This window comes from Dreissena polymorpha, chromosome 2, assembly GCF_020536995.1.
Source record: "Dreissena polymorpha isolate Duluth1 chromosome 2, UMN_Dpol_1.0, whole genome shotgun sequence".
Classification (NCBI taxonomy): domain Eukaryota; kingdom Metazoa; phylum Mollusca; class Bivalvia; order Myida; family Dreissenidae; genus Dreissena; species Dreissena polymorpha.
This window is the reverse complement of record NC_068356.1, coordinates 103,804,701-103,832,379: the sequence shown is the minus strand read 5'-3', so window position 1 is coordinate 103,832,379 and position 27,679 is coordinate 103,804,701. Positions and strand designations below refer to the sequence as shown.

At 33.0% G+C, this 27,679-nt stretch overlaps 1 protein-coding gene across 5 annotated transcripts; it reads right to left on the bottom strand.

Annotated features, from left to right (window-relative positions):
- Positions 1–26,287, bottom strand: LOC127868336 (cell cycle control protein 50A-like). 5 transcript variants are annotated; one of them, XM_052410006.1, is made up of 10 exons: positions 26,177–26,287; positions 23,452–23,585; positions 22,399–22,542; positions 20,359–20,569; positions 18,872–18,976; positions 18,269–18,286; positions 5,451–5,672; positions 4,640–4,805; positions 3,659–3,740; positions 1–2,470 (listed from the first exon to the last, which is right to left on the bottom strand). In XM_052410006.1, exons 1-10 carry the CDS (start codon positions 26,241–26,243, stop codon positions 2,465–2,467), a joined length of 1,155 nt encoding a protein of 384 aa, XP_052265966.1. In that variant the 5' UTR covers positions 26,244–26,287; the 3' UTR covers positions 1–2,464. The 5 variants fall into 5 exon arrangements, with proteins under 5 accessions (XP_052265966.1, XP_052265968.1, XP_052265969.1 ...); XM_052410008.1 differs by having other exon boundaries at positions 3,697–3,740; XM_052410009.1 differs by lacking the exon at positions 3,659–3,740.
- Between the last annotated feature and the right edge of the window lie 1,392 nt (positions 26,288–27,679).

Genomic DNA, 27,679 nt, shown 5'->3' with positions numbered 1-27,679 from the left:
TAATTGTAGACATTTAATGACTCTTATTCACGAAACAATTACAACAAACAATATGTTATCTAGTACAAGTATTAATTAATGTTTTTAAGCCTGAGTAAATAGATATTGCTGGAAAATGTGTTTGGAAATTCACAAACAATCAATACTTTCTGACCTCAGTTTTTTGTAAATGTTACATGAAACACATGACATATTTTTTTTAAGGAAAGATGTTATAGATAAACATTTATATTTATCCTTAAACATGCACATTTCTTAAGAAGTATAAATAAAAAGATTATTTTAAACATCAGGATCGATTTCCAAAAGTTTCACTTCCTTGGGTGCACATAAACATTTTGCTTCTAAGGCCTTTCTTGCTTTTTGAATCTTAAATATCATCCTCATGTATAAACAGTATATGTACAATTACTGACGATGCATTATATCATTAAACTAACAATTAATTTGCAAAGAAGTAGTAGGAAACAGTGTGATAGTATCAGGATGAAAAATACACTTTGAAAAAAAAATGTCAGCAATATGCAATAGTCAGCATTCATGCATTCCTGGACTTCAAATTTTACTCACTAACGCAAAACCTTATATTAAACATTACTTACTTTTTAAGTTTGATTTGTAATGACAATGAATGAAGAAAATAGAAAACACGAGAACGCATGAACACAGAGCAGATTAATAAAATGTGCATTTCATTATTTAAAACAAAAGAAAATACAGAAAGTCCAAAACAGTGTAAAAAAGATACTTACAATTAAGGGAACTTGAATATTTCTATTCTGAATGATTGTAATCATATTAAAATTTATGAAAATGATTTTACATTTTGTTTTAATCTAAAGGGAACTGTTTTATCATCACATTTAACCAAATGAAATATCAGTTATTTGGTATAGTTGTACATTTGTTTAAATTGGTTTGACTAAAATCAAGGACAATCAAATGTGAATTAATCCCTCTCAGATTTATTGGTACATCAGTGAAAATGATTGCTTTTTATAAATACAAAATGTACCAAAAAAAGTGTTGTCCACACCAAGGCAATAACAACATTCATACAGATCTTTTTTTGCCATTGAAGAAGTTATTGCTACATTTTCTTTATTTATGTTTTGCTTTTTTTTTTCTTATTATCATACCCAAACACATAAAAACACATTTAAAGTCGAATTAAAAGTTTACCGGGTGATCACAACATTTACAATGAATTACAATATTTATAAAACAAATTCTAATATGGTGCAACAAGAGCTACACTGAATAGTACACAAGTCTGAATTACAAACACAGTCTTAAACTACTCACAAGATCATATTACATTATATAAACAAGACCACCGCATACGGGTGCCACGCTCGGCTGCGAAAGCTTGTCAGAAGTTTTTTCCTTTTTTTAGAGGTCACAGTGACCTTGACCTTTGACCTAGTGACCCAAAATGGGTGTGGCGTGTAGAACTCATCAAGGTGCATCTAAATTTGAAGTTTCAAAGTTGTAGGTGGAAGCACTTTGATTTTAGAGCCAATGTAAAGGTTTAAGCACGACACCGGACGGCGGACGACGAGCAGGCTATGACAATACATCGGGTTTTCTCCGAAAACAGCCTCCCTAAAAATAGTACTCTCACTGTGACTTCCATTGAAGTATCATTTTGACCAAAATGAAAGATATTTAACTAAAAAAATGTGTGATAAAAAATAGAGATATGATTGTACTCAATTGATATATAAGATTTATACTTATAGTTATGCTTTGCAAAAGAAAATCAAAATAGGAAAAAAATACTCCATAATATAAAATACACAGGCTCACATTTTTGTGAGTCTTCTATCACTTTATGAAGTTTTACTTGAGTCCTTTTAAACCTGTTCATAGATTATTAAATGATAATATTTCGCATTTTTGTCACAGATTCAGAAAAATAAAAGCACTGTTCATCATTGGAACAATCACTGTAAGCAAACACTGTATGCAAACACCGCGTGCCCCCCATTTGGGGGCCATAAAAACAAAAGAAGATTACCTACATGAAAATGGTGAAAGATTAACATTAAAACCTGTAAAACAGATTGAATGATGAAAACAAAATTACATAGACTCCAACACTGCAAATTTTCCTCCTTATAAAAGATGTTAAATGCCATTTATCTGAGAAATCACATGATAACATATTTCAAAATGTAACTGAAAACATAACAAGTTGAATCAATTTTACAGGAAATGATGACTTTCCACATAAATATTCACAAGACTTTCCACATAAATAGTCACAAATGAAAGAATGTTCATCTAACACATATTATCATACTAGTCCAACAGATTCAAGTTTAACATCAGATATTACATGACAAACAGGGCCTCTTGTGAATCTCTCCAACTTTATCACTGTGCGTTTGATTGCACATTGATGTGCTCTAAATGTCATCAATTTTGGAATGGTGTTCTGTTAGTCACATTGATCGTTTCTTCAATTCTGTAACAGCAGAAAATGCACAATACATTATAACTGGAGCAATAAAATAGGATAACAGCAAAACAGTACATCGCAATTTTCATGAAAAGGAAAAAGTTCACATAAGACAAAAGATTAAAAACAACAAAAGATGGCCTAACTAGGTATGCATTTAGATTTGCATTCATTCAGTAAATATTAAATTAGTTTTCAACTAAATATTGGTTAATTAATACATACAACGAATCAAGTATTTATAGAAAGCTTTATTTCATGAATTCTATAATATGTTCAAGTAACTGTCAATAAATGAATGGCTTCAAACTGTGTTACTAGCAAGAGAGATGTTTGTCAGAAACACAATGCCCCCTATTGCACTGCTTTGAAAAAAACATTTTTTTTTTTTACCTTTGACCTTGAAGGATGACCTTGACCCTGAATTTCCACCACTCAAAATGTGCAGCTTCATGAGAACACCGCTTTGAATTTTTTTTTTTACCTTTGACCTTGAAGGATGACCTTGACCTTGAACTCCCACCACTAAAAATGTGCAGCTTCATGAGATGTACATGCATGCCAAATATCAAGTTGCTATCTTGAATATTAAAAAGGTAAGGGCCAATGTTAAAGTTTTTTTCGGACTGACGTACTGACTGACGGACAGTTCAACTGCTATATGCCACCCTACCGGGGGCATAAAAATAAAGCAATCCTTAAAACGATATGTTTTACAAGTACTGTATAATATAAATTGTATGGTACATTGTAAATCCTTTTTAAGATATGGAGCATAATCTGATTGAAAGTCAAATTTCAATTATATCCAAGGTCATAAATCTGCATTTTTCCTTGAGTCATTAAGTTCAAATTCAATCAAGGTGGTTAATTTTTTATATTTTATTTATGTTGAATCAATCAAAGATTTTTTAAAATACTGATATTGTGATTCTTTACAATATGTTCTTTAAGTTTAAATTCTATCAAATGTTTTCTTTATGATCTGATCCTATCACATTTTTGTCTAAATGTTCATGAATAATTTATATAAATAGGGGTTTGACCGCTGTATTAAAAAATGTTTACCCTATAAGCATTAGCATGGCTTTTTTACAAACTTCAAACCTTTTTTAATTTATGTAAATCCAACTGAAAGGTAAACATCTAACTCATGGGACCAAACTTATAAACACTGAAATAACACTTACTAACTTTTATAACAGTAGGAAATGTTTTATTCATATGGTTACCGCTTAGTCGTATATATTCCCTGGACAGGGAAAATCTGTTGGGACTAAAGACACATAGAATCTTTAACAAACTTACTGGGACAATCGTATGTAATAACTATTACACAAAGGTTCGTTAACCCTTTCCCACTCAGAGCCAAAGTGGAAATTGCTATGTGTAAACAGCATAAAACCAGAACAGCCTATGAGTAACTCACAGTCTGTTCAGGTTTTATGCTGTTTGCTGCTCATCAGTATTAAAGGGTTGGAAATGAAGCCTTTAAAACTTGAATCTAGTCAGAAAGGTCTTTTAATTTATCTCTCATAGGGACTACTACCATGTCAAAATACGTATCTAAGTGGTAAAGGTTTAAGGAATTGGTATTATTGGTATTAATGGTACTCTAGCTGATTATTGTACCCATGTGATCACATGTTACAAGCCCCTGTTGACCTCACAATCAATATGCATATTCCTCCCTTCCTACCCATCACACCAATTTACATTGTTCTAGGTCAAAGTGTTCTCTAGATAGCATGACACTGAAACATATGGTCTATGGACAGTCAGTTTTAACCCTTTCAGTGCTGGAACCGAATTTTGAAGGCTTTTGCAAACAGTTTTGATCCAGATGAGACGCCAAAGAACGTGGCGTCTAATCAGGATCCAAACTGTTTGCTATTCTGATAGTATTCTTTGAAAAAAAAAAAGAAGAAAATGCTAATTTTAGAAATTCAGCAGACAACATTTTAGTAGACGACAAAAATTCCCAGCATGCAAAGGGTTCAAGAATGACATACAAATGCAAAGCAATTTACTCCCGCTTCTTCAAAGGGATTATGAACTGGCAATATAATGAAGGAATTTAGAGACTGAAGAAATTCAATTCAATTTTACTATTGAGTTGCGAATATGCTGGGGCCCTGATATTTTAACACTGACAGGCTGCCAGGTTTGTCTTACTTGCGTCCCCACTTGAGGTGTATGACCAGGAAGATGACGCCTAGCAGGATACAGATGGAGCCCACCACTAGGTACGCAATGCCTAGGAACGGGTTCTTGCCGCCCAGCCACGAGGTGGTTGTCAGGATGACGCTCTTGGTGCCGTCAAAGGCAGTCACTGGATACGCTGCAGATATATGTGTGTCTATGATGTAGCTATGATTACATTTTGTACAGTAGTTAGTAGTGTTTTAGGAACCAAGCTTTTACATGAATATGCAAAAAATTATATAAGCATTGCTATTGTTTCACAAAGCAAGAATTCTATACTGACATTAAATGCTAAATGCATCAGTATTTGTGTATGGTTATGTAAATTTTTCAAAGCAAATCCATTAATACCATTCCTTATTATACACTACCTATAGCACAATTTTAAATCCTGGCAGTAACTCAAAATGTCAGGTCATTTCCAGTAGTTTAAGGAAATTTCATGTAACAATTCGCTTTTTGCCTAAAAATCATGAAAATGCTGTCATAATTTAATGAGCCTTGTTCTTAGAAAACTGGGCTTAATGCATGTGCGTAAAGTGTCATCCCAGATTAGCCTGTGCAGTCCACACAGGCTAATCAGGGATGACACTTTCCACCTAAACCTGAATTTTAGTAAGGAGGAACTTCCTTGAAACTAAAAATACCATAACGCGGAATGTGTTGTCCCTGATTAGTCTGTGCAGACTGCACAGGCTAATCTGGGATGGCACATTACACACAGGCATTAAAACCTGTTTTCTCAGAACAAGGCTAAAAAATAACTCAGAAGAAGAATTACCATAGCTGATGGATACTTCATATGTGCCTTTGGGCAGACCATCTTTGAATGTCCCTGTATGATCGATACGTCGGTGCAGCTTGCGGAATGTGGGGAGGGCTGCAGTCCTCATCCACACAATCAGATCCTCGTTAACGTACCCATTGTTCTTGGGGTCAGCAGGGTCAAGGTCCATTGCAGTCTTGTTGTTCCAGTTGATCGGATTTGTGAAGCCATCCCATGCTGTAATAGTCCATGAAATCAATTTGAAGCCTCAACAGTGGTCGGGATTTTAATACATGTTTTGTACTTTTTAATGCAACATTTTTAAGTGAAATTTTTGTCCCTTTCTACACATATGAAAGAACATAGAAGTATGTAGGAGGAAAAAGTACATGTATTGGTATACAAGTATTAGGGAGCATTTCAACTGTTCCAACTGCATACAATGTCAAATAGTTTAGACCCAATTAACCAATATTCATTTCAATTGTAGCATTTAATGTTATCAACTGTCACTGTATAATAACAAATGTAATATTTTGCAGTTAAGAACAATGAACTAAGAAACAGTATAATAATGTAAATATGTTAAAACATAAACACAGCTTAAGAGTAAATATGGAAAGAATCAAACAAACATTTTGAGTTCTAAAATTTTGTACAAAAACATAACATTTAAAATTGAAACATAATTAACATTTTTTTCACAAACAAGAAGGCCATGATAGCCCTTAAGCTTTCACCAAGGTTCACGGATACCAACAGTTAAAGACTTGATCAAATAGACGGAACTGGCTTAGTCAGGGAACATTAGGATGGATCTAACTGAACAAGACAAAGGTCAATATGGCAGGGATCAACCATATCCACTTCTGTCTTAAAAGCTGGGTATGTAAAATATAAGCTGCATATGGCCAAATTTGACTTTTGAACTCTTTAGTGTGAAATTGACCTTTAAGGTAATCATACTGTTGATACTTGCTGTAAAACACAGTCTCCTAATGGCAGTCATTGGTGGTAAGTTGTCTTAGAATTAAATGACTGAATAACAGTATCAGTCTGGACAAGCTCTTCATGGTCATGTTTATCCTTTGACCAATAAGTGTGACCCTGAACTCTGACATACGGAGACAGGTTTTACACACAAAAAGCCTTGCCCTCGTGGTTGTCATTAGTCATTAGTTATCTTAAATACCACAATTTGTGACAAAGTTTCAGTTCAAAGCTGTTTTGTCTTTGAAGAGTTACCTTCACCTTTGAGGCAGAAGGACCATTGAATCACTAAAAAGGCCATCTTATGAAGAAATTGCATTTGCACAAAAATCTTTTAAAATCCTTTATTATATGACAAAGTTATGGCAGAGACAAACAATTTCAAGCTGTTTTACAGCAATTTAATTTTGAACTCTACCTGTGACCTTAACCTTTAAGGTAGGGAGACGATTGTTACAAGTGACACATCATTTTATACTGGTTAACTACTGTTACTTATTTCAAACGCTCTCAATATGTTATGGCTGAGAATTTTTTTCAAGCCGTATTATGGCAGAGTTTGAAACTTTGACCTAAAACAATTAAGTCTGACCTTTGGGGCAGAGAGATGAGTGACAAAAGCAACAAGTTATATGATAGAACACTTTTGTAAAAACTACTTTTGTAAAAACTATTTTAAAACCCATCAAAAAATGTCCAGAGATGTTGAAGGCCAAACGAAGAAAAGTTTTTCGAATTATTTTGGACAAACTTATTCACGGGTGACAAGGCTCTTAATCAAGACATAACAAGAGTGCCAAACTGTCACAAGATACGCCCATTCGAAGGTTTCGGACACCATGCTCAATGCATGCACTAAGTGACCTCGAGACCTAGTCATTGACTCCGCATGACCCATATTTGAACTTGACCTAGATATCAGTTAGACGTAACATCTGACTAAATTCGGTGAAGATCAGATGAAAACTACTTCAATAAGAGAGCGGACACCATGCTATATGCTTGAAACGCACTAAGTGACTGACATCGTGACCTCGTTTTTGACCCGGCATGACCCATATTTGAACTTGACCTACATATCATCCAGGCACAACTTCTGACCAAATTAGGTGAAGATCAGATGAAAACTACTTCAGTTAGAGAGCGGAAACCATGCTAAATGCTTGAAATGCACTAAGTGACCTCGTTACCTAGTTTTTGACCCGGCCCATATTTGAACTTGACCTACATATCATCTAGACACAACTTCTGACCAAGTTTGGTGAAGATCGGGTGAAAATACTTCAATAAGAGAGCGGACACCATGCTTAATCCTTGAAATGCACTAAGTGACCCCTTGACCTTGTTTTTGACCCAGCATGACCCATATTCCAACTTGACCTAGATATTGTCTAGACACAACTTCTGACCAAGTTTGGTAAAGATCCGATAAAAACTATTTGAATTAGAGAGTGCTCGACAGTACATGTATAACATAAGCCATCATGGAGAGGGGGGGGGGGGGCTATAATGTGGGTGTGTGATCATTTAATAGATGATCTTTAATGTGGGTGTGTGATCATTTAATAGATGATCTTTCAAAAATAAGAAAAAAAATTGGGGGGGGGGGGTTCTGGGGGGGGGGGGGTGGATGGTTTGGGTGGAGTGCATTGTGGTATGTCAGGTAAATGTTGTTTTGTCAAACTTTAACATAGATTTATCAATAATATGCATATTCTAAGTATAAAAGGGGCCATAATTCTGTCAAAATGCTTGATACAGTTGTCTGCTCTTGTTTATAGGTTGGGGTCCTGTTGGTAAACAAGTATGCAAAATATGAAAGCAATATGTCAAGGGACACAGGAAATATTTGGGGTAGTACACAAACTTTAACATAGATTTATCAATAATATGCATATTCTAAGTATAAAAGGGGCCATAATTCTGTCAAAATGCTTGATACAGTTGTCTGCTCTTGTTTATAGGTTGGGGTATGATGGTTAAGAAGTATGCAAAATATGAAAGCAATATGTCAAGGGACATTGGAAATATTTGGGGTAGTACGCAAACTTTAACATTTGCACGCAAATGCCAATGCACACGCCGACGCCGGGGGAGTAGGATAGCTCCACTATATATCTTTCATATATAATAGTCCAGCTAAAAACTAGTTGACTGTAAATTTATAAAAGCCTTCAGTTGTGAACGATACCAATTTAAAAGAATAAAAATAAATGGATTCTGTAATGCTCAGCATTTTGTGTCCCAATCCCTACTTATAATAATGGCAATCTTTAAATTTTGCTCAATATTTTACATGTTCACATCATAGGTATAGCTCTTTTATAAAGTTCAATTAACAATGTTTTACCACGGAATCCATAATTCACAATTTTGTGTATGGAACTTTGAACTTTTTCAATAAACTAGGACAAGCCATCTAAGTAACCATTTGAAAACTGGCATTGCTTTTTGCTCCAAGGTTGTTTCTAGCCATTCCTATTTCAATTTGTTTTTTATTGATTTGTCTAAATCTGGAATTGTGCCAAAGTTGTTTGTAATTGTTTCATATGTTGCCAGTGTAATATGTATAGAAGTTTCAATGTCTGATTTTTTGGGCTGATCATGAAATATGTCAAGGAATGGGTTGTATCACCATCCCTCAGTACTCTCACCCCCCTTTTTATGGTAGGGAAATAAAAATCCCAGAAATCCGCTATTCCTCGGGGAAAATCACACATCTGCAGTCACATTTGTGACCTCTAGAATGGAAACAAGGTTTTACAAAGATTTTACCTGCAGATCTCGTTCTTGGTTGCACATGACCCAGAATCAGATTCAAATTCGTCCTAGACATTATCCAGATATACATTCTGACCAAGTAACATCAAGATTGAATGAAAAATGTGTCCTCTAGAGAGGCAACTACTAAAACTTGACAAGAGACACAATACACCAGACTTTTGAGGACACAGGGCACTGCTCGTAAGGTGATCACAATAACTGAAAAGGAAGCTGCTTGGTCGTGGGACGGGAAAATATTCCACAAATCGACAGACAGTGTAGTCCGGCCAATCGCTTACGAACAGTACAAATATTGGATAGGGGCAGACTGGCCAAAACTGATCAACAGAACTTTTAGCATAAAGTAGATCACCTTTTCTTTCTTCAAACAGTATAACAAGAACGCTAACGTGAAAACACAGTTCCTCGTGTTTTTTTAAACCTTCATCGACAATATGTTTTTCTTTTCTTTACCCGGTGTGTAGATTTTGTATAACAAGAACGCTAACGTGAAAACACAATTCCTCGTGTTTTTTTTTAAAACCTTTATTGACAATATGTTTTTTTTTCTTTACCCGGTGTGTAGATTTTGCTATCTAGACATTTGAATCAACATATTTGGGTTGATAAAATAACGTTAAAATTAGTAACACGGTTCAATAAAAATCATAACATTTATCATTAATAAATGTGATGTACACAAACTATACTTATTATCTACATGTAGTATAACAAACTTTCCATGAACCTTTATAACACATTACAAATATAGTTGCATTGTAGTATAACAAACTTTCCATAAACCTTTATAACACACTACAATTATAGTTACATTGTAATCATTTATCATTAATAAATGTGATGTGCACAAACTATACTTATTATCTACATGTAGTATAACAAACTTTCCATGAACCTTTATAACACATTACAAATATAGTTGTATTGTAGTATAACAAACTTTCCATAAACCTTTATAACACACTACAATTATAGTTACATTGTATTATAATCAATATTTTGCACTTTAAAATTGTTATGCAATTGCCACAAGTTAACGTTAATGAACATAAAACACTATATAATTACATACATTAATTATAAAGCAACTGACAGTCTTTTTTAGTGTATGCACACGTTAGTAGGCGTTGTCATTATTGTCCTTTATACTGCATATGTCTCTGAATGTGTAACTAGTTTGAAAATGTATTTATAAATGTATAACCGTATACGTGTCATTGTTTAAAATACAAAGGTACGAATATTACATGTGCATACAATATATACATATACTTTAAAAAAAAACTATATATACAAATAATAAGGTATATGTGTTATTATATTCCATAAGTTTGATTAGGCATAAACAGTTATAACACCTGATAATAATAATAATTTCATTATACAATTGCCACAAGTTAACGTTAATAGACATAAAAAACTAGATAATTATATATACTTATTATAAAGTAATTGACAGTCTTTTTAGTGCATGCGCACGTTAGTAGGCGTTGTCATTATTGTCATTTACACTGTATATGTCTCTACATGTGTAACTTGTTTGAAAATGTATTTATATATGTATAACCGTATACGTGTCATTGTTTAAAATACAAATGTACGCATAGTACATGTGCAAACAATATATACATATACTTTTTGAAAACTATATATACAAATAATTAGGTATATGTGTTATTATATCCCATAAAATTGATCAGGCATAAACCGTTATAACACCTGGAAAAAAAAAATCACATTGTATTATAAGCACTCTTTGTGTAATTTTACATTGTTATGTAATTGTCACGTGTGTAAACGTTTATGGACATAACACAACATATAATTATATACACTTATTATGAGGTCATTGTCAATTTTCCTTGTGCATGCGTATTTTAAAAGGCGTTGTCATTATTGTCCTTTATACTGCATATATCTTTGCACGTGTAACTTGTAAAATTATGTATATATGTATAACCTTATACGTGTCATTGTTTGAAAGACAAAGGTACGCATATTACATATGCATACACAATTTTGGTATGAATCAGTGTATATTTTTTGTTCTTTCAAATGTTTTTTTTTTGTTTTGTTCTGTGTAAAATTAAAAACTACAGGTAACATTTAAAACAAGCATGCATTTCGTACAGCAGTTTCACAATCATAACTTTTAAACTTGTAGCCTATAGAATGCATAAATTTGTATTTTATTAATCAAAATGCTAGCTCTTATTATACGCTTAAGTAACAATACATTTAACATCTAAAACATGACTGCAACGCGTACAGTAGTCAGTAGTCATCACAGACAAATATGTTTTAAATCCTTAATCTGTATAATGTCTCTGAATGTGTAAATAGTTTGAAAATGTATTTATATATGTATAACCGTATACGTGTCATTCACAGACAAATATGTTTTAAATCCTTAATCTGTATAATGTCTCTGAATATGTAAATGGTTTGAAAATGTATTTATATATGTATAACCGTATACGTGTCATTGTTTAAAATACAAAGGTACGAATAATACATGTGCATACAATATATACATATACTTAAAAAAAAACTATATATACAAATAATAAGGTATATGTGTTATTATATTCCATAAGTTTGATCAGGCATAAACGGTTATAACAACTGATAATAATAATAATTTCATTATGCAATTGCCACAAGTTAACGTTAATAGACATAAAAAACTAGATAATTATATATACTTATTATAAAGTAATTGACAGTCTTTTTAATGCATGCGCACGTTAGTAGGCGTTGTCATTATTGTCATTTACACTGTATATGTCTCTGCATGTATAACTTGTTTGAAAATGTATTTATATATGTATAACCGTATACGTGTCATTGTTTAAAATACAAATCTACGCATAGTACATGTGCAAACAATATATACATATACTTTTTGAAAACTATATATACAAATAATAAGGTATATGTGTTATTATATTCCATAAACTTGATCAGGCATAAACCGTTATAAAACCTGAAAAAAAATCACATTGTATTATAAGCACTCTTTGTGTAATTTTACATTGTTATGTAATTGTCACGTGTGTAAACGTTTATAGACATAACACAACATATAATTATATACACTTATAATGAGGTCATTGTCAATTTTCCTTGTGCATGCGTATTTTAAAAGGCGTTGTCATTATTGTCCTTTATACTGCATATATCTCTGCACGTGTAACTTGTAAAATTATGTATACATGTATAACCTTATACGTGTCATTGTTTGAAAGACAAAGGTACGCATATTACATATGCATACACAATTTTGGTATGAATCATTGTATATTTTTTGTTCTTTCAAATGCTTTTTTTCGTTTTTGTTTTTGTTCTGTGTAAAATTAAAAACTACAGGTAACAATTAAAACAAGCATGCATTTTCGTACAGCAGTTTTCACAATCATAACTTTTAAACTTGTAGCCTATAGAATGCATAAATTTGTATTTTATTAATCAAAATGCTAGCTCTTATTATACGCTTAAGTAACAATACATTTAACATCTAAAACATGACTGCAACGCGTACAGTAGTCATCACAGACAAATATGTTTTAAATCCTTAATCTGTATAATGCTCAATTATTGTTATGTTTTCATTAATTTATAAGTTGTTCATCATATACACACAAGAGTATCTGAAAAAAAACATAGCCACTTAAAACGTTATTCATCTGTCTACATAGTGAAGATAATTACAAATCCTTTTTCGTTAATAAAACAAATGTTTATAACGAAATAGGAAAAAATAATATTTAAAACAAAACATTTTTTTTTTTTTTGATGCATCATCCCAGTGTTTTTTGTCAAATTTTGCTTTCGACACCCAACCGACAAAAAACTAAAGTAAAATGTTGATATCTATATTATAAAGTCAAATAAAGTAATATAACACTCTTGAACATTTAACCTACCTTTTAAGATTCCTTTATGACAAACCATACACTACGAATTACACAGATAATCATACTATTAAATTAACAGTTGACAAAAAAATATATACATACTTGACTAAAAATTCATGCTTTAACATGGGCTATCCAATACATAAATGGAAACTACAATATTAACGTTGAACGTGAGGGGTTTAGGTAACAAAGATAAAAGAATGCAAGTGTTTGAATGGCTTAAAGGTTTAAATTACTCATGTTGCAAGAGACACATTTAACTGAATCAAATTTTCAACAATGGAAACATGACTGGCCCGGTCGTTTTGTTTATAGTGGATGTAAGTCAAATAGCGAAGGTGTAGGGATATTTTTACATCCCAACAGTGACATGGAACTATCTAACTTCACTGAAATAATTAATGGCAGGTTAATAGCTGTAGACATCAAAATCCAAGATATTGACATCACACTTATTAACATTTACGGGCCAAATAAAGATGACACATATGTTTTCCAAAAACTTAACAACTATTTATTGTCAAACGCCGATAAAAATGTTATTATAGGTGGTGATTTTAATACCGTCTTAACAGGACTGGATAAGAAAAACGGTAATTTTAATACCCATACAAAATGCAGAAAAATTCTAAATGAATTAATGGCAACCAATGAACTCAGTGACATTTGGAGAATAAAACATCCAGACAAACCCCAATTCACATGGCATTCTACCTGCAAATTGCATATATTCTGCAGGCTTGACTTTTTCTTGATATCTAATAACTTATGTAACCTTATATCAAAATGTAACATAAAACCTGGATATAAAACGGATCACTCATATGTACAGTTAAATATAGATAATTTACTTTTAGGAAAAGGAAGAGGATACTTTAAACTTAACAATTCTATTTTACTAGATGTCGAATACCAAAACAAAATCAAACAAAGTATCAACGACATAACAAATTTAAATAAAGAATGTAATCCAAACACAATGTGGGAACTAATTAAAAGTACAATCCGTAATGAAACAATACAATACTGTTCAATAAAGAATAAACAATCAAAAAAGGAAGAAGAAATCTTAATTGCAGAAATTAAGGAATTAGAACAGAATTTAATAAAATGTAATCCTACTAACTTAATAGAAAATATAACGCAGCAAATAAAAACAAAACAACAAGAACTAGAACAAATATATGACAAAAAGATTAATGGATACATTCTAAGATCAAAAGCTACTCAAGTCGAAGGAAATGAAAAGAATTCAGCATATTTTGCCAACCTAGAAAAAAGGAAAGCTGAAAAGAAAACTATTCATAAACTGATTGTAGATAACACAATACTAAAAGATAAAGACATAATATTAGAAGCAGAAGCAAACTATTTTGAATCTCTTTATAAACAAAATCGCATTGAAGAAAATGCTTCGGATTTCTTCGCAGTTCCTATTAACAAACTAAGTGAAGAAAACAAATCAAAATGTGAAGGAAAACTTATGGATTATGAATGTGGATGTGCATTATTAGGAATGGCAAATAATAAAAGTCCTGGCTCTGACGGACTTACTGTTGAATTCTATAAAATATTTTGGCCCACATTAAAAGAATACTACACCAAATCAATAAATTATTCTTTTGACAATGGCGAATTAACTGGTCTACAAAAACAGGGCATCATAACACTTATCCCAAAACCTGATAAAAACTTGGATTACATAGCAAATTGGAGACCAATTAGTTTATTGAATATCGATTACAAAATCGCAACTAAGTCTATAGCTAACCGCCTCAAACAAGTCTTGAATCAAATAATAAGTTATGACCAAACTGGTTTCATGAAAGACCGATATATTGGTGAAAATGTAAGATTAATATTCGATGTAATTGAATATCTTGAAATTAACAATAAACCTGGACTGTTATTCTTTGCAGACTTCGAAAAAGCATTTGATAGTTTAAATCACTCTTTTATCACACATTGTCTTGAACACCTCAATTTTGGACCACAGCTAATTCAGTGGATAAAGGTATTTTACAAAGATATAAATAGTATCATTATAAACAATGGCAACCTTTCTAGAAGTTTTAAAATAGAAAAAGGTGTTCGACAAGGTTGTCCACTATCATCATACTTATTTATTTTATGTATAGAAATACTATCAAATTATATAAATGCCAATAAAATGATCAGAGGAATAACAATTAACGACGAGGAAATTAAGCAAACTTTTTTTGCTGACGATGCATCTTTTTTTAATGATGGATCAGCAAAGTCATTTGAAACCCTAGTGGAAACCCTTCAAAACTTTAGCAAAATATCAGGACTAAACCTCAACTCATCAAAATCTACAGTAATGAGAATTGGATCTCTTAAAAACTCAAAATTTGAATATTGTATTGAATGTAAATTTATTTGGACATCTGATGGAGCTAAAACGCTAGGAATGAATTTTTACAATCAACACAAACTTAATGTTGAAAAAAACCTAATGCCGAAGATTAAGGAATTTGAAGCCTGCTTAAAGCAATGGCAACATCGAAAACTCACTTTAATGGGAAAAATTACTGTAATAAAAACTTTTGCATTACCAAAATTAATATATCCTTTTTCAGTTCTCCCAAACCCAACAAAGGAAGTATTAGATGGATTAACAACATCTATGTTAAAATTTATTTGGGATGATAAGCCAGACAAAATCAAAAGAAAACGATTAACTCAACCTTATGAAAATGGAGGCCTTAAGCTTACAGACATTAATTGTTTTTTGAACGCCATAAAAGCGGGCTGGGTTAAAAGATTCCTAGATAAAAATAATCATGGTAAATGGAAACTCCTGCTACACGAAAAACTAAAAAACGTTGGAACAAGTCTTATATTTGAATGTAACTTAGATGAAGCAATAATAAATAAAGTAAGCAAAGAAAATGTATTCTTAAAAGAGATGCTTACCGCATGGCAAAACATCAAAAACCAATATAATAATTCACAAAAAAATATCCCCTTATGTCATCATGTTATATGGAACAACAAAGATATAAAAATCAATAACAAATCTATATTCCTAGTAAACTGGTATAATAAGGGTGTAAAAACAATTGGCCATTTTTACAATTATCAAATAAATACATATTATACGTTTAGTGAAATGCAATACTTATATAACATAAATCCACAAGAATTTTTAAATTATTATTCACTATTATCCGCGATTCCAAACGAATATAAAACAATATTGCAAACACAAGGGATAAATACATGTACAGTGCCAGAAAAAACGTTTTGTAATGTAATAGAGAATTCCAAGCAAATAAACAAAACACTTTATAGTATACAACAAAAATCACAAATTACAAATGACAACTCTACTGAAATGAAATGGAAAAAACAATTGAATGTAAATGAAAATACCGACTGGAGAATAATATATATAATTCCATTTAAGTCAACCATTGATACATATCTGCGTAACTTTCAATATAAATTCTTATCTCGAATAATACCAACAAATAAATTTTTAACAAAATGCGGACTGAAAGAGTGTAGTTTGTGCGAGTTTTGCCAATCAGATATTGAAACAATTGACCACTTATTTTGGGAATGCGCTTACATTCAAGAATTATGGACAAAACTGCAGTACTTTCTAAAACAAGTGAATATTGAACTAAAATTAAACAAAGAAATGGCTTTTTTTGGTATTATCGACAAAAAGGTTTACAGCGATGTTTTAAATTTTATATTAATCTTAATAAAAACATTCATATTTAATATGAAAATAAAAAAATGTATCCCAAACTTCAACATTTTTCTTAATTATCTTAAGATAAAAATACAGACAGAAGCAGAAATTGCCCTTTCTAAAAAAAACTTGAAAAACATAACCAAAAATGGATCCACTTCGTGAGATATTTTGCAACCAATACAACTTAGATAACCTCTTTGAATACATATGTGCCCATAGTATCAATAATAGTATGTTTTATTTTTTTATATTTTTAAAAAAAAAAACGTCAACCAAAAGTATATCCCAATTAATAATTAAAAACTTTTTTATTATGCTCTGAACATGTTTACAAATGTTGTTATTTTTTCAAGAACCGTCTAAACACATTGTGTATTGTGTGTCTGTGTGTGTGTGTGTGTGTGTGTGTGTGTGTGTGTGCGTGTGCGCGTGTGCGTGTGTGTGTTTTGTATAACTCTGACAAATATATGTTGTATATGTAACAACTTTAATGAATGAATACATTGTAGTATATGTCTATATACTTATGTACAACTCGAAAATAATCCTGAATGAATGTGCCTTTTATGTTGTATGTTTTATGTATGAACATGTAACTGGTATCAATGTAAATAACATATATGGAAAAATAAATGAGAAAAAGAAAAATAACTCGAGCACTTAATGCTCAGGTAAGATAAAAATGTGTTGGTAATGACGAAATATTTTATAGGTGCTTCTACTGATTGTTTACTCATTTAATGTATTGAGGATTTACAATAAAATACTGGTACTATTGCTTAAAGGCTTGCATAGAAAAACAAATAAATACATAGAATAATATACCAATTTACATTTCAAGAATATGATTTAATATATTTTTACACATTCATTGTTTATTTTACTTAAATCTTGAAAAAATCTATTTGTAGAGGAAGCTGACTTTTTGGGGGAAAATGGGGATCAGTGGCTGTAGATTTAATGCGAAAAAGAGCCGTGTTAACAACTCTCATTGAATACCATAGATATGACAGGTTTAAAGTAATGTCTAAAGGTACACAATCACATAAGTTTCTGGCGCAACAGTTTTTATTTGAGAATCAAGTTTCATCCAGTGACTTAATTTTTGCTGAAAAAAAAATATGGTAAAATATTGTTCTTTTTACCAGCATAACACTTAGAATTATGTATGGGATCGAGTCCTCTAATTGTCTCATAAAATTCTTCATACCATGCTTTACTGGATAGTTAATGTATTGGACTTTTTCCCACGGGTACCTGGCAAGTTTATAATAAAGCTTGTTGATTGTCATTATAGCAAGACTATGATATAGCTGATCACCTGGACAAACCTCGCCACTAACACTTTAAACGCAAAATAGTTTTAAGCATAAAGGGGACTATGAAGAATGGCAAAGTTAACAGGTACATACCATCACTTCCATTGATTGCTAGAGAAGTATTGTTCATAGAAATTAAACTTTTAAGTTCAATTTATATACATGTATACAATATTATCTTCTTTCTGCACCTGTTGTGTGCAGTTTTATATAAATAATATAAATGAAGAATAATTTGCTTGCATTAAATAAAAATGATTGTTGAGAACACAGAATAAAAATGTAAATGACACTAAATAATATTTTTTTTTATAAACAAGGGTGAGGCACTTTCATGACACATTAACTACAAGATTACATATGTGTATTGTTCTTAGAAAACTGGGCAAAATGCATGTGTGTTAAGTGTTATCCCAGATTAGCCTGTGCAGTCTGCACAGGCTAATCAGGGACATCACTTTCTGCTTTAAATGTATATTTCGTTTAAAGGTAGTCCCTTTTTATCAAAAATCTAGTTTAAGTGGAAAGTGTCGTCCCTGATTAGCCTGTGCGGACTGTACAAGCTAATCTGGGACGACACTTTACGCACATGCATAATGCCCAATTTTCTCAAAACAAGACACATGAAAGCACAATGTACTAGGCTAAACTACACCAAAATGATACAGTTGTTAACTGACAGCACAATAAACTTACAACTTGGGTTCCCAAACTTCACAGATTTATCAGATGGCCATGCAATGCCTGTCCGTATGAGAGTAAGGTTCTGCTGGGTGTCTATGTACTTCACAGAAAATGTATCTACAAGACAGCATGATCATAACAAAAAGAGTTAATAACCAAATCAGTATTGACTTTAATGATTCCTTATACACTATACAATTTAAAACTTAAAACAAAAGTATTTCAATCAAGAAGCAACACTATAAACAGAATATTACACTGATCGATTGTTCAAAGAGTATATGTATCAGTCCAGTCACTTGTGTTATATAGAATCACATTTGAGACAGATGCACAGTTGCACAAGTTACAAGAATGATACTGATTTGGAACAATCAACCAGCACAATATTCTTCTTATTATACTCACATCCAAATGTTAACATTATTAAACATTTAATTGTGTAATTGTATTGCTGTTGACAATGCTCATAATAGACAAGAGTTGGCAAAGATACCGGTAGTGCACTCAACTTCTATAACGTCTTGTCATAGCTTGTGGCTTTTTTTTACTTTAACAAAACTTAAATATATTAGGTTAATTAATTTAGCTTTAAATTAATTAAGAGCTGAGCCATTCATTGTGATTTAACTCTCTTTGAACTAACTTTCTAGATTGCAGCACAACCATCCAGGGCTAAGCTTACCTAGTACATGTACACAATTTAGTATTCATCACTTCTATTTATGTCTGTTCCATTATAAAACAAGACTATTGTCAAGCAATATAAGACCCATTACGGTTCCACCATTGTCAGAAATTCCAGATTTTTTATATATATATTTGTTGCCATAGCAACCTGAATTTTTGACGTAGGCACAAAATGAAATGACGTGCATAATGTCCATATTGCCAAGAACTTGCAAAGTTATTGCAGGATCCAGAAAACCACAATTTTCAGCAGTATTTCTAGTCTATGTGTTGCCATAGCAACCATAATTTTTGACGTAGGAACGAATTGAAATGACTTGCAAAATGTCCATATTGCCATCTATCCATGTTCCAAGTTTCATGAGAAAAATATTAAGAACTTTAAAAGTTATCGCAGGATCCAGAAAACCACCATTTTCAGCCGCATTTCTAGTCTATTTATTGCCTTAGCAACCATAATTTTGACGTAGGAACGAATTGAAATTACGTGCATAATATCCATATTGCCATATATCATGTTCCAAGTATCATGAAAAAAATATAAAGAACTTTTAAATTTATCGCAGGATCCAGAAAAGTGTGACAGACAGACTGATGGAGCGCAAACCATAAGTCCCCTACGGTGAAACCGTTAGGGGACTAAAAAGAGACCGATTGAATAAAATAAATACAAACAGAATTCGGTAAATAATAGAAGTTCCATTCCTTGACACCAGACAGATGAATTACCTTTCTAATTTAATTAATTTAACTAGTTGAATACTTTATTTGTATTCTTACTCCTGATCATGTTTGCAAAATATAGTCACCATTGAAAAGACTGTTGGCAATAGCACCACATGGAGCAATTGGAAGTTTCGTTGTTGCGTCAATATTTTTCAGCTTGTAAGGGGCACAGTCGTCGTACAAACTGCTTGCATCCTTTTTGTATCCATGTAGCTGACCATCGTCTCTGGATCGCACGTACCGACGGTGATTTTGGTAAAAGTTGGTCAAACCATAGTACATATACACTGTTCCCTGAAATGGTTACCATAGAAACTATGTTAGTTAAGTTACTATTAAGTTTCACAGTTAAATTTATGAAGTATAGAAAATGTTATGCACAGTTGGATAATAATAATAGAATTTTAAAATAGTTTTCTGAACAAGCACTCGCTCAATTGCCTGTGGCAAGAACAATGTTTGTATGCATTTAATAAAGTTAACGTAGATACATTATTTTGGAAAAATAAAAGGTAAATCTGTTCATATTTGCATATTAAATTACGCAAGAAAATATAGTGCCTTAATGTGTAAAAGTTATTAAAATTCGATTGCTTTTTACTTTTTCTTCTGGCACCTGCTCACCACACATCAGTCTAAACTTTGATACAAATAATCTTATAATTGGTTCTGTTTGGCTTTGGAGTTTTTACTAATGAATAAATTAATTTCATCGAAGGCTACATTTCTGTTTTCATTTATGTCAATAAAAGACAACAAAGTCAAGACATTTTAAATGTATGTTGTCCATTGGGTTCAGACCAGGTAAACCTCCTCAAAAATGCAATATATAAAGGATGAAAAGCAGGATGCTGAAAAGCAACACAATAATTAAATGCAGCACTTTTTTCAACAGAACTGGTGTTTTAAAAGAATAAACTGCTTAATTGTTGTTGGTTGTCATTTTTCTTTTGTAACATGCAAATATGTGGAATTGATATTCCCGTCATATACATTTTGTTTATGGATTGGAGCAATCATTTGATATATGGTATAATCCTTAAACAAATAATTAAGTGTAGGTTATTTTGTAAGCATGTTATACACCAATAAAGTTTCATGTTAGATCTTGTAGCGTACCGGAGATAAAGCCTTGAAAAGTTACATCATACAAAGTCAACAAAGGGCAATAACGTTTTTTACAAAGTGTAGGGTTATGGTTCTTTTGCAAAGTGGTTGTAGGGTTATGGTTCTTTTGCAAAGTGATTCTCCTAATTGATATCAATCCACCTATGAAGTTTCATTTTGAAATCTTGTATCATATCTGAGATATAGCCCTTACAAGTTTGCGACAGACAGACAGACAGACGGAATGACAGATGGACAACACTAATTCTATATCCCTCCGCCTTTAGTGCGGTATAAAACAGGTCAAGCAAAAAAATATTGTAATGGGCAAGTCAAATTTCTAATGTAACTCGACTTAATGGAAATAAATTTTAAAATATAAATGTAAAGACTAAAAGTACCAATTATTCGTCATTTTATAATGCTGTTTACTAGTTTGTTTAATGACAATATTAAAATTCACTCAGAACTTTACTGTTCAATCTAGTTGCCTAAAATACTAGATTAAGAACATAACAAGGACTGTTTGTAAAACGCGCATGCCCCCCAAATGGGCTGTCAGTTGTAGTGGCAGCCATTTTGTGTGAATGAAGTTTCATGATCCTAGGCCTTAGCATTCTTGTCATCTTAAAACCATTAATTCGTTTCGAGTCACTGTGACTTTGACCTATTGACCTGAAAATCAATAGGGGTCATCTGCCAGTCATGATCAATGTTCCTATGAAGTTTCATGATCCTAGGCCTAAGCATTCTTGAGTTATCATCTGGAAACCATTTAATGTTTTGAGTCACTGGGACCTTGACCTTTGAACTAGTGACCTGAAAATCAAAAGGGGTCATCTGCCAGTCATGAACAATGTTCCAATGAAGTTTCATGATCCTAGGCCTCAGCGTTGTTGAGTTATCATCCGGAAACCATATGGTGGACGGACCGACCGACATGTGCAAAACTATATACCCCCTCTTCTTCTAAAGGGGTCATAAATATGTTCAGTAATTTTACTGTATAATCTTACTGTGAAGTCCTCTGACAGAGTGATGTTGATTTTGCAGTCACATGTATGACCGGTCACATTTAGTGATTCTAAATATTTCACACATGTTAGGCCCGGTGTATCTGCTTTCTCACACTGTGTGTAGTCATTCCGCACTTCTTTTATCTGCAAAGAAATAGCATAACACACCACATGATGCATCATAAGATCATTTTTATAATTTTTTCATTAGAAATGGAGTGATTTTCTCATACTTTATTTCATTCTGACAAAACTAATAAAAGGGAACTTTGTTAGGCCTTTCTTTAACAAGCTCATAAACAGTAAAATGAGTTTTGCATTTATCTTTTTAGTCGCATGTTACAAATGTGTTTTGTTCTGATAAAACTGGGCATAATGCATGTGCGTAAAGTGTCATCCCAGATTAGCCTGTGCAGTCCGCACAGGCTTATAAGGGACGACACTTTCCGCCTAAACTTGATTTTCGGTAAGGAGGGACTTCCTTGAAACTAAAAGCACCATAAAAGCGGAAAGTGTCGTCCCTGATTAGCCTTTGTGGACTGCAAGGCTTATCTGGGACGACACTTTACGCACATGCATTTTGCCCAATTTTCACAGAACAAGACACAAATAATTAAGTTTATGGTTTTCAAATATGATGACCGTTTGCCCCATTATAAGTTGGTAAAACTTAAGCAATAGATGAAAGTGATATACAATTTTCCAAACTTTGTATTGTATGATATATAAGAACTATTATTATGTAAATAAAATACAATTTTGAGAAATTTTATGTTAATCAAATACAAAGTCAAAAAATAAATTTACATCTGCAATGGCCACCAGTTGACCATTTAAAATTGAATTGGTAATCAGGAAAAATACTATGAGATTGATTTACTAACTTATTACCCTCACTCAAACTGTTGGTTAAAATAATATACATGTTCATTTAATCAAATAATTATGTCACCAATGCCTTGGGCTGCCCAGACTGGCATATAAATGTATTATAATATATATAGTGTCTTTTAGCTGAAATATAATTTCGATGAAATGAATAAGACTACTTACCCCATTAGATGTGACTAGAAGAACAACACCAAGTGGTATGAAGGCTATACCTATAGCAAAAAATGCAGGGAGGACAGTACCAGCAGTCAATATAGGCTGCCAGGCAGGAAGTCTTTGCTGTTTGAGTTTAGTATCTGTAAGATGTAAGAGAAACATTTACAAGACAATTATTTAGTAACTAACAATGGTACGCAATTCATATTGCAGACTGCAAATGAAATTATATGCCTTAAAGTATAATCAGTGTTCTAGGGAAGCATCAGTAGCCGGCAATTTCACCAGTTACATTCAATCTTGATGCTGGCAACTTTTCCCTGAAAGGGTGCAAATACACCTGCTTAATTGCTTAGAAGCCGGCTACTTTGAAAATATAACTTGCTTCTCAATTTTTTCTGGAGAACACTGGTACAATATACTTATTGTGAGTATAAGACTCATTAGATGCAGCAAATGTTAAGAATTGTAACTTGACTGGTCATCCTTTTCCCTTGTCCCATAGGGTTCAGCATAAGGGAATTTTTTAAGGAGAAGCAGTGCTCACGCACACGCCAATGGCGATTATTTCATTCAACTGGCTTTTATTTCTTAAAATTGTCAAGCAAAAAATGGTGATTATTTTATCCGACTACATCAACAAAAATTTGCCTCTACAACAGGGCTTAACACTTAGGCACGTCCGAACGACATTCACTGCCTGTACCTAGGTCCGGCTAGCCAATGTCCCAGGACCGGTCGTGTGTATTTTGGGAGGGATTGTGTGTTCTTTATCAATAAACTGCATTTTAAATAAGCTTTTCAAGGATGCAACAATCTTAATACAGTACGATCAGATGACAATTAAATCCCATAGTGAAGTTGGAGACAACAAACTGATCGTATCTCAAAATAGATTTGGAACCCCCTGATTGCAATCAAAAAGAGGCAGATAATTCAGAAAATCCGCAGCAGTTTTCCTGGTAAAACATGTCAGTACTACCTATTTTTTAACGGAATTCGGCTAGATACGGTTTTTGATTGGTTTCCTCGTAGTGACGTGTTTTCTCAATAAAAATACGTTATAATCTCAAAGTCGGGATCGCCCAGTATTGTCCGGGGTGGATTAAGGCAACTCGACAATCACATAAAGTTACTATAAAATTATTTATCAATTTTAAATGATTGTAATTTGTTTGATTGATTAGAAGTGTTTTGACAATCTTTTTTACGCAATTCAATTAGCAAAACTAATATTAATGGTTGATCCTGGCTTTTAGTAGAGAGTTAACCCTGTACAATTGTTACGACTACCGTAACATGTTATTTTGCGAAACCTTAGATTCACTTACCATTTGTTGTCAGACGGTAACCGTGGCAATCTATGTGAAAAAAGGTTTGGCTTTACGGGTGGGGATGGGGGTTCCTCAGATAAGAAAAGGGAAGGAGGAAAGAAAAAGAAAGTATGAGGGAAAAAAGGAAATTTCTCCCGAAATGGCGTGAAGATTACAAATAAATGTCTAAAGTAGATGAATATTAGAAAGGCAAGCTAATAAGAATTATTGAATCATAATTGCGCATCTCCACGCACAAGAAAATACCAGTTGAAAGATAAATATAAAAGTTTTGATATACTTGGGTCAGGGCACATGAAAGATTGGTCAGGGCTAGAAGGTTCTGCATTTACAAGCCCGAATGGGCTAGTTGAAAAAAAAGTTAGTGTTAAGCCTAGTCAATATAAATTGCCGCCTAAGAGTCTTTTGATGATTTTTGCTTTGGCAGACTCTTGGCGTCAATAGTCCACTCTATCTTTTTAATAGCGAGAGTTTTCCTTCTTTGTCTATATTGATGCGCAAGGAATTTGGTGCGCAACATTCAAGCCCCGATATCAGACAGTTAATATCAACGGATTGCAATAATATTTACATACATGTGTAGATAATTCATTTCTCAATAATGTTCCGTATGAATTATGTAATAACTCTTTCAATTTTGCACGCCTGACCAATTTAAATCAACACACTACTCACATTTTCAATTCCAATCGCTGTGCCCGCTGTATACGGCAGGTAGATTTTAATCGATAACGCAGCCTATTACACCGTAATGCCTTCTTCTGATTGGTTTATTTAAATATTTCATAACATGGCGAGAGGTCAGTGATTGTATTGCGATTTAAGCAGAAGTTGAACTGAAACAAATTATGCCTTTTAACTTCAAATCGACGCTATTTGAGGTAAAAATGGACTAATTAACTAAAACTTGATGAGTTGGTAATGTTATTTTGCAATTTTAAGCATATTGATATAATAGTTTTGTATTTATTTTTCGTTATGGTTTTTGCAGACCGGAGTTTCAGCTTTCAGATTTATTCTGAACGCGAATTATTTCAGCTAGTGTTAAGCCCTGCTACAAGTTTTCCAGCAAGTGGGAAATGCATGTAAATCGAGTCATCAATCAGGTCTCTCAAAATAAGCGAGCGCGTAAAACAAAACTAAAAACATTTATAATAAGATTAACCTTTTATTTATGAGATAATACTAACAAGAATCGTGTTGCGTATAAATGTTTTTGTGGAAGGTTAATAATAAATCTTGCGCAATCTTCGTACGTTTGTTATCGCTACAGGAAGTGTCAACTTAACAACGTTTTATTTTTGACATCTTGAGAAAGTCTATCTAACCGAATTATAATTAGCACAGTTTCGCTTCTTACAACTTTGAACCAGCTATATATATATAAATTATATTACCTTTGGGGCGTTTAGTTTTGTTGTTTTCAGTATCAGCGACCGGGGTTCCTGGTGTTCCGTTCGCCATTTTGAAATAATTTTATTTTCAACTTGTATGTGTTGTGTAAGTCGCAAACGGTTGCACAACAACAATTCAGTAATCTAACTTCACGGCGAAATGGTGTGTACAGTATGTGTTTTAATTAAGCAAAAAAACAACAGCTCTCTTTGTCATATCCAATTATATATTTTTGATTTTAACCTTTGGTCTATGCTCGAAAAAGAAAACGTTGAATATTGGAAATTTATGAAGATCTGCGGTTGTCATGTAACATAAACATCAAGAGATAGCAGTGGCATTTCAAGCACAAATAAGTTTGAAGTTTGCAGTCCTTTCCCTTATTCACATAGTATTGGCCTCTTTATAGTATCCTGGCGTTAACGACAAACCTTCAAGAAGTGCTTGAACATTTTTTCTCAAATTTTTAGAAGTTTTAATTTGGGGAGTGGATTGAGGCAATATATGTTACAACATAGGCAAAAAGATGAGCACGGGCAGCACAAAGAGGGTCTACAGCACCCACAAGACCATACAGAAGACCGCACTAAAGGCAGAAGTAGATAAGGCAGTGCGCACTCTGAAGGCAACGACTGGACAACGCCCCTTCATGAGCTATTTATGCATGGATGAGAGGAAATGTCTGCCGCAATTACAGAGCTATGTCTGAAGATCTGTGAGAAGAGGCCCAAAAGAGTGGACTCAGTCTCTGGTAATCCCTTTAACGAAAAGGGGCGACCTGAAGAATTACCGCACCATCAACATTATTAGCCGTCCCAGCAGTTTTGCCGGGCATATAATTCTAATCCGATCGAAAACTAAGACCGAGGAACTTATGACCGAAACGCAGACTGGATTCAGAGCTTGGCAGAGCCCAGTGGAACAGATCTTCAAATGCAGAGTCATGCTTGAGAATCAACCAGTGCGGTAGCCTGTGGCAAGTTCTGAGATGCTTCGTCATTGTCAAATATTGTGTGCAAGTCATCAAAGAACTCTACGGAAACGCCATCAGCGCAGTACTTCTCAATGGACAGACATCACTGAGCGTTCTTCTGTGGGTTTCTACGCTCTCCCAGACGTTGTAGCCCTTTCTTGGGAAGATAATGCACGAAGACCTTTCAATATGGCGCACAAAAAGGTCGAAACTTTAACTTGTGCTGCAGCAGAACAAAATGCTGCAAAATGCTGCTGCAATATGCTGCTCGGTCAGCAATTTACTGCTCGAGCAGTATCTAGATGCTGCTCGACGAGCAAAATTTCTGCCCGAGCAGCATTTTTTTTCTGCTTCAGCAGAAAAATCCTGCTCGACCAGCATTTATTTTTAGAGTAAGCCCTTTAACCCGTCAGCCAATCAAATTTTAGCTTATAAACGGACGACATAAGCTACCTCTACGGAAACGGAATAGACCTGATAATAACTTCCGAAAAACTGAAAATAACTCATAATCTGTGTTTTAATCATTTAT

Coding starts and splice junctions, on each gene's coding strand:
- LOC127868336 (XM_052410006.1), bottom strand. CDS start 26,243: ATGGCGAACGGAACACCAGGAACCCCGGTCGCTGATACTGAAAACAAC. Junction 4,806..5,450: donor TGAAGTATCCATCAGCTATG/GTAATTCTTCTT, acceptor ATATATCTGCAG/CGTATCCAGTGACTGCCTTT. Junction 3,741..4,639: donor CACCTCAAGTGGGGACGCAA/GTAAGACAAACC, acceptor ATGTGTCTTTAG/TCCCAACAGATTTTCCCTGT.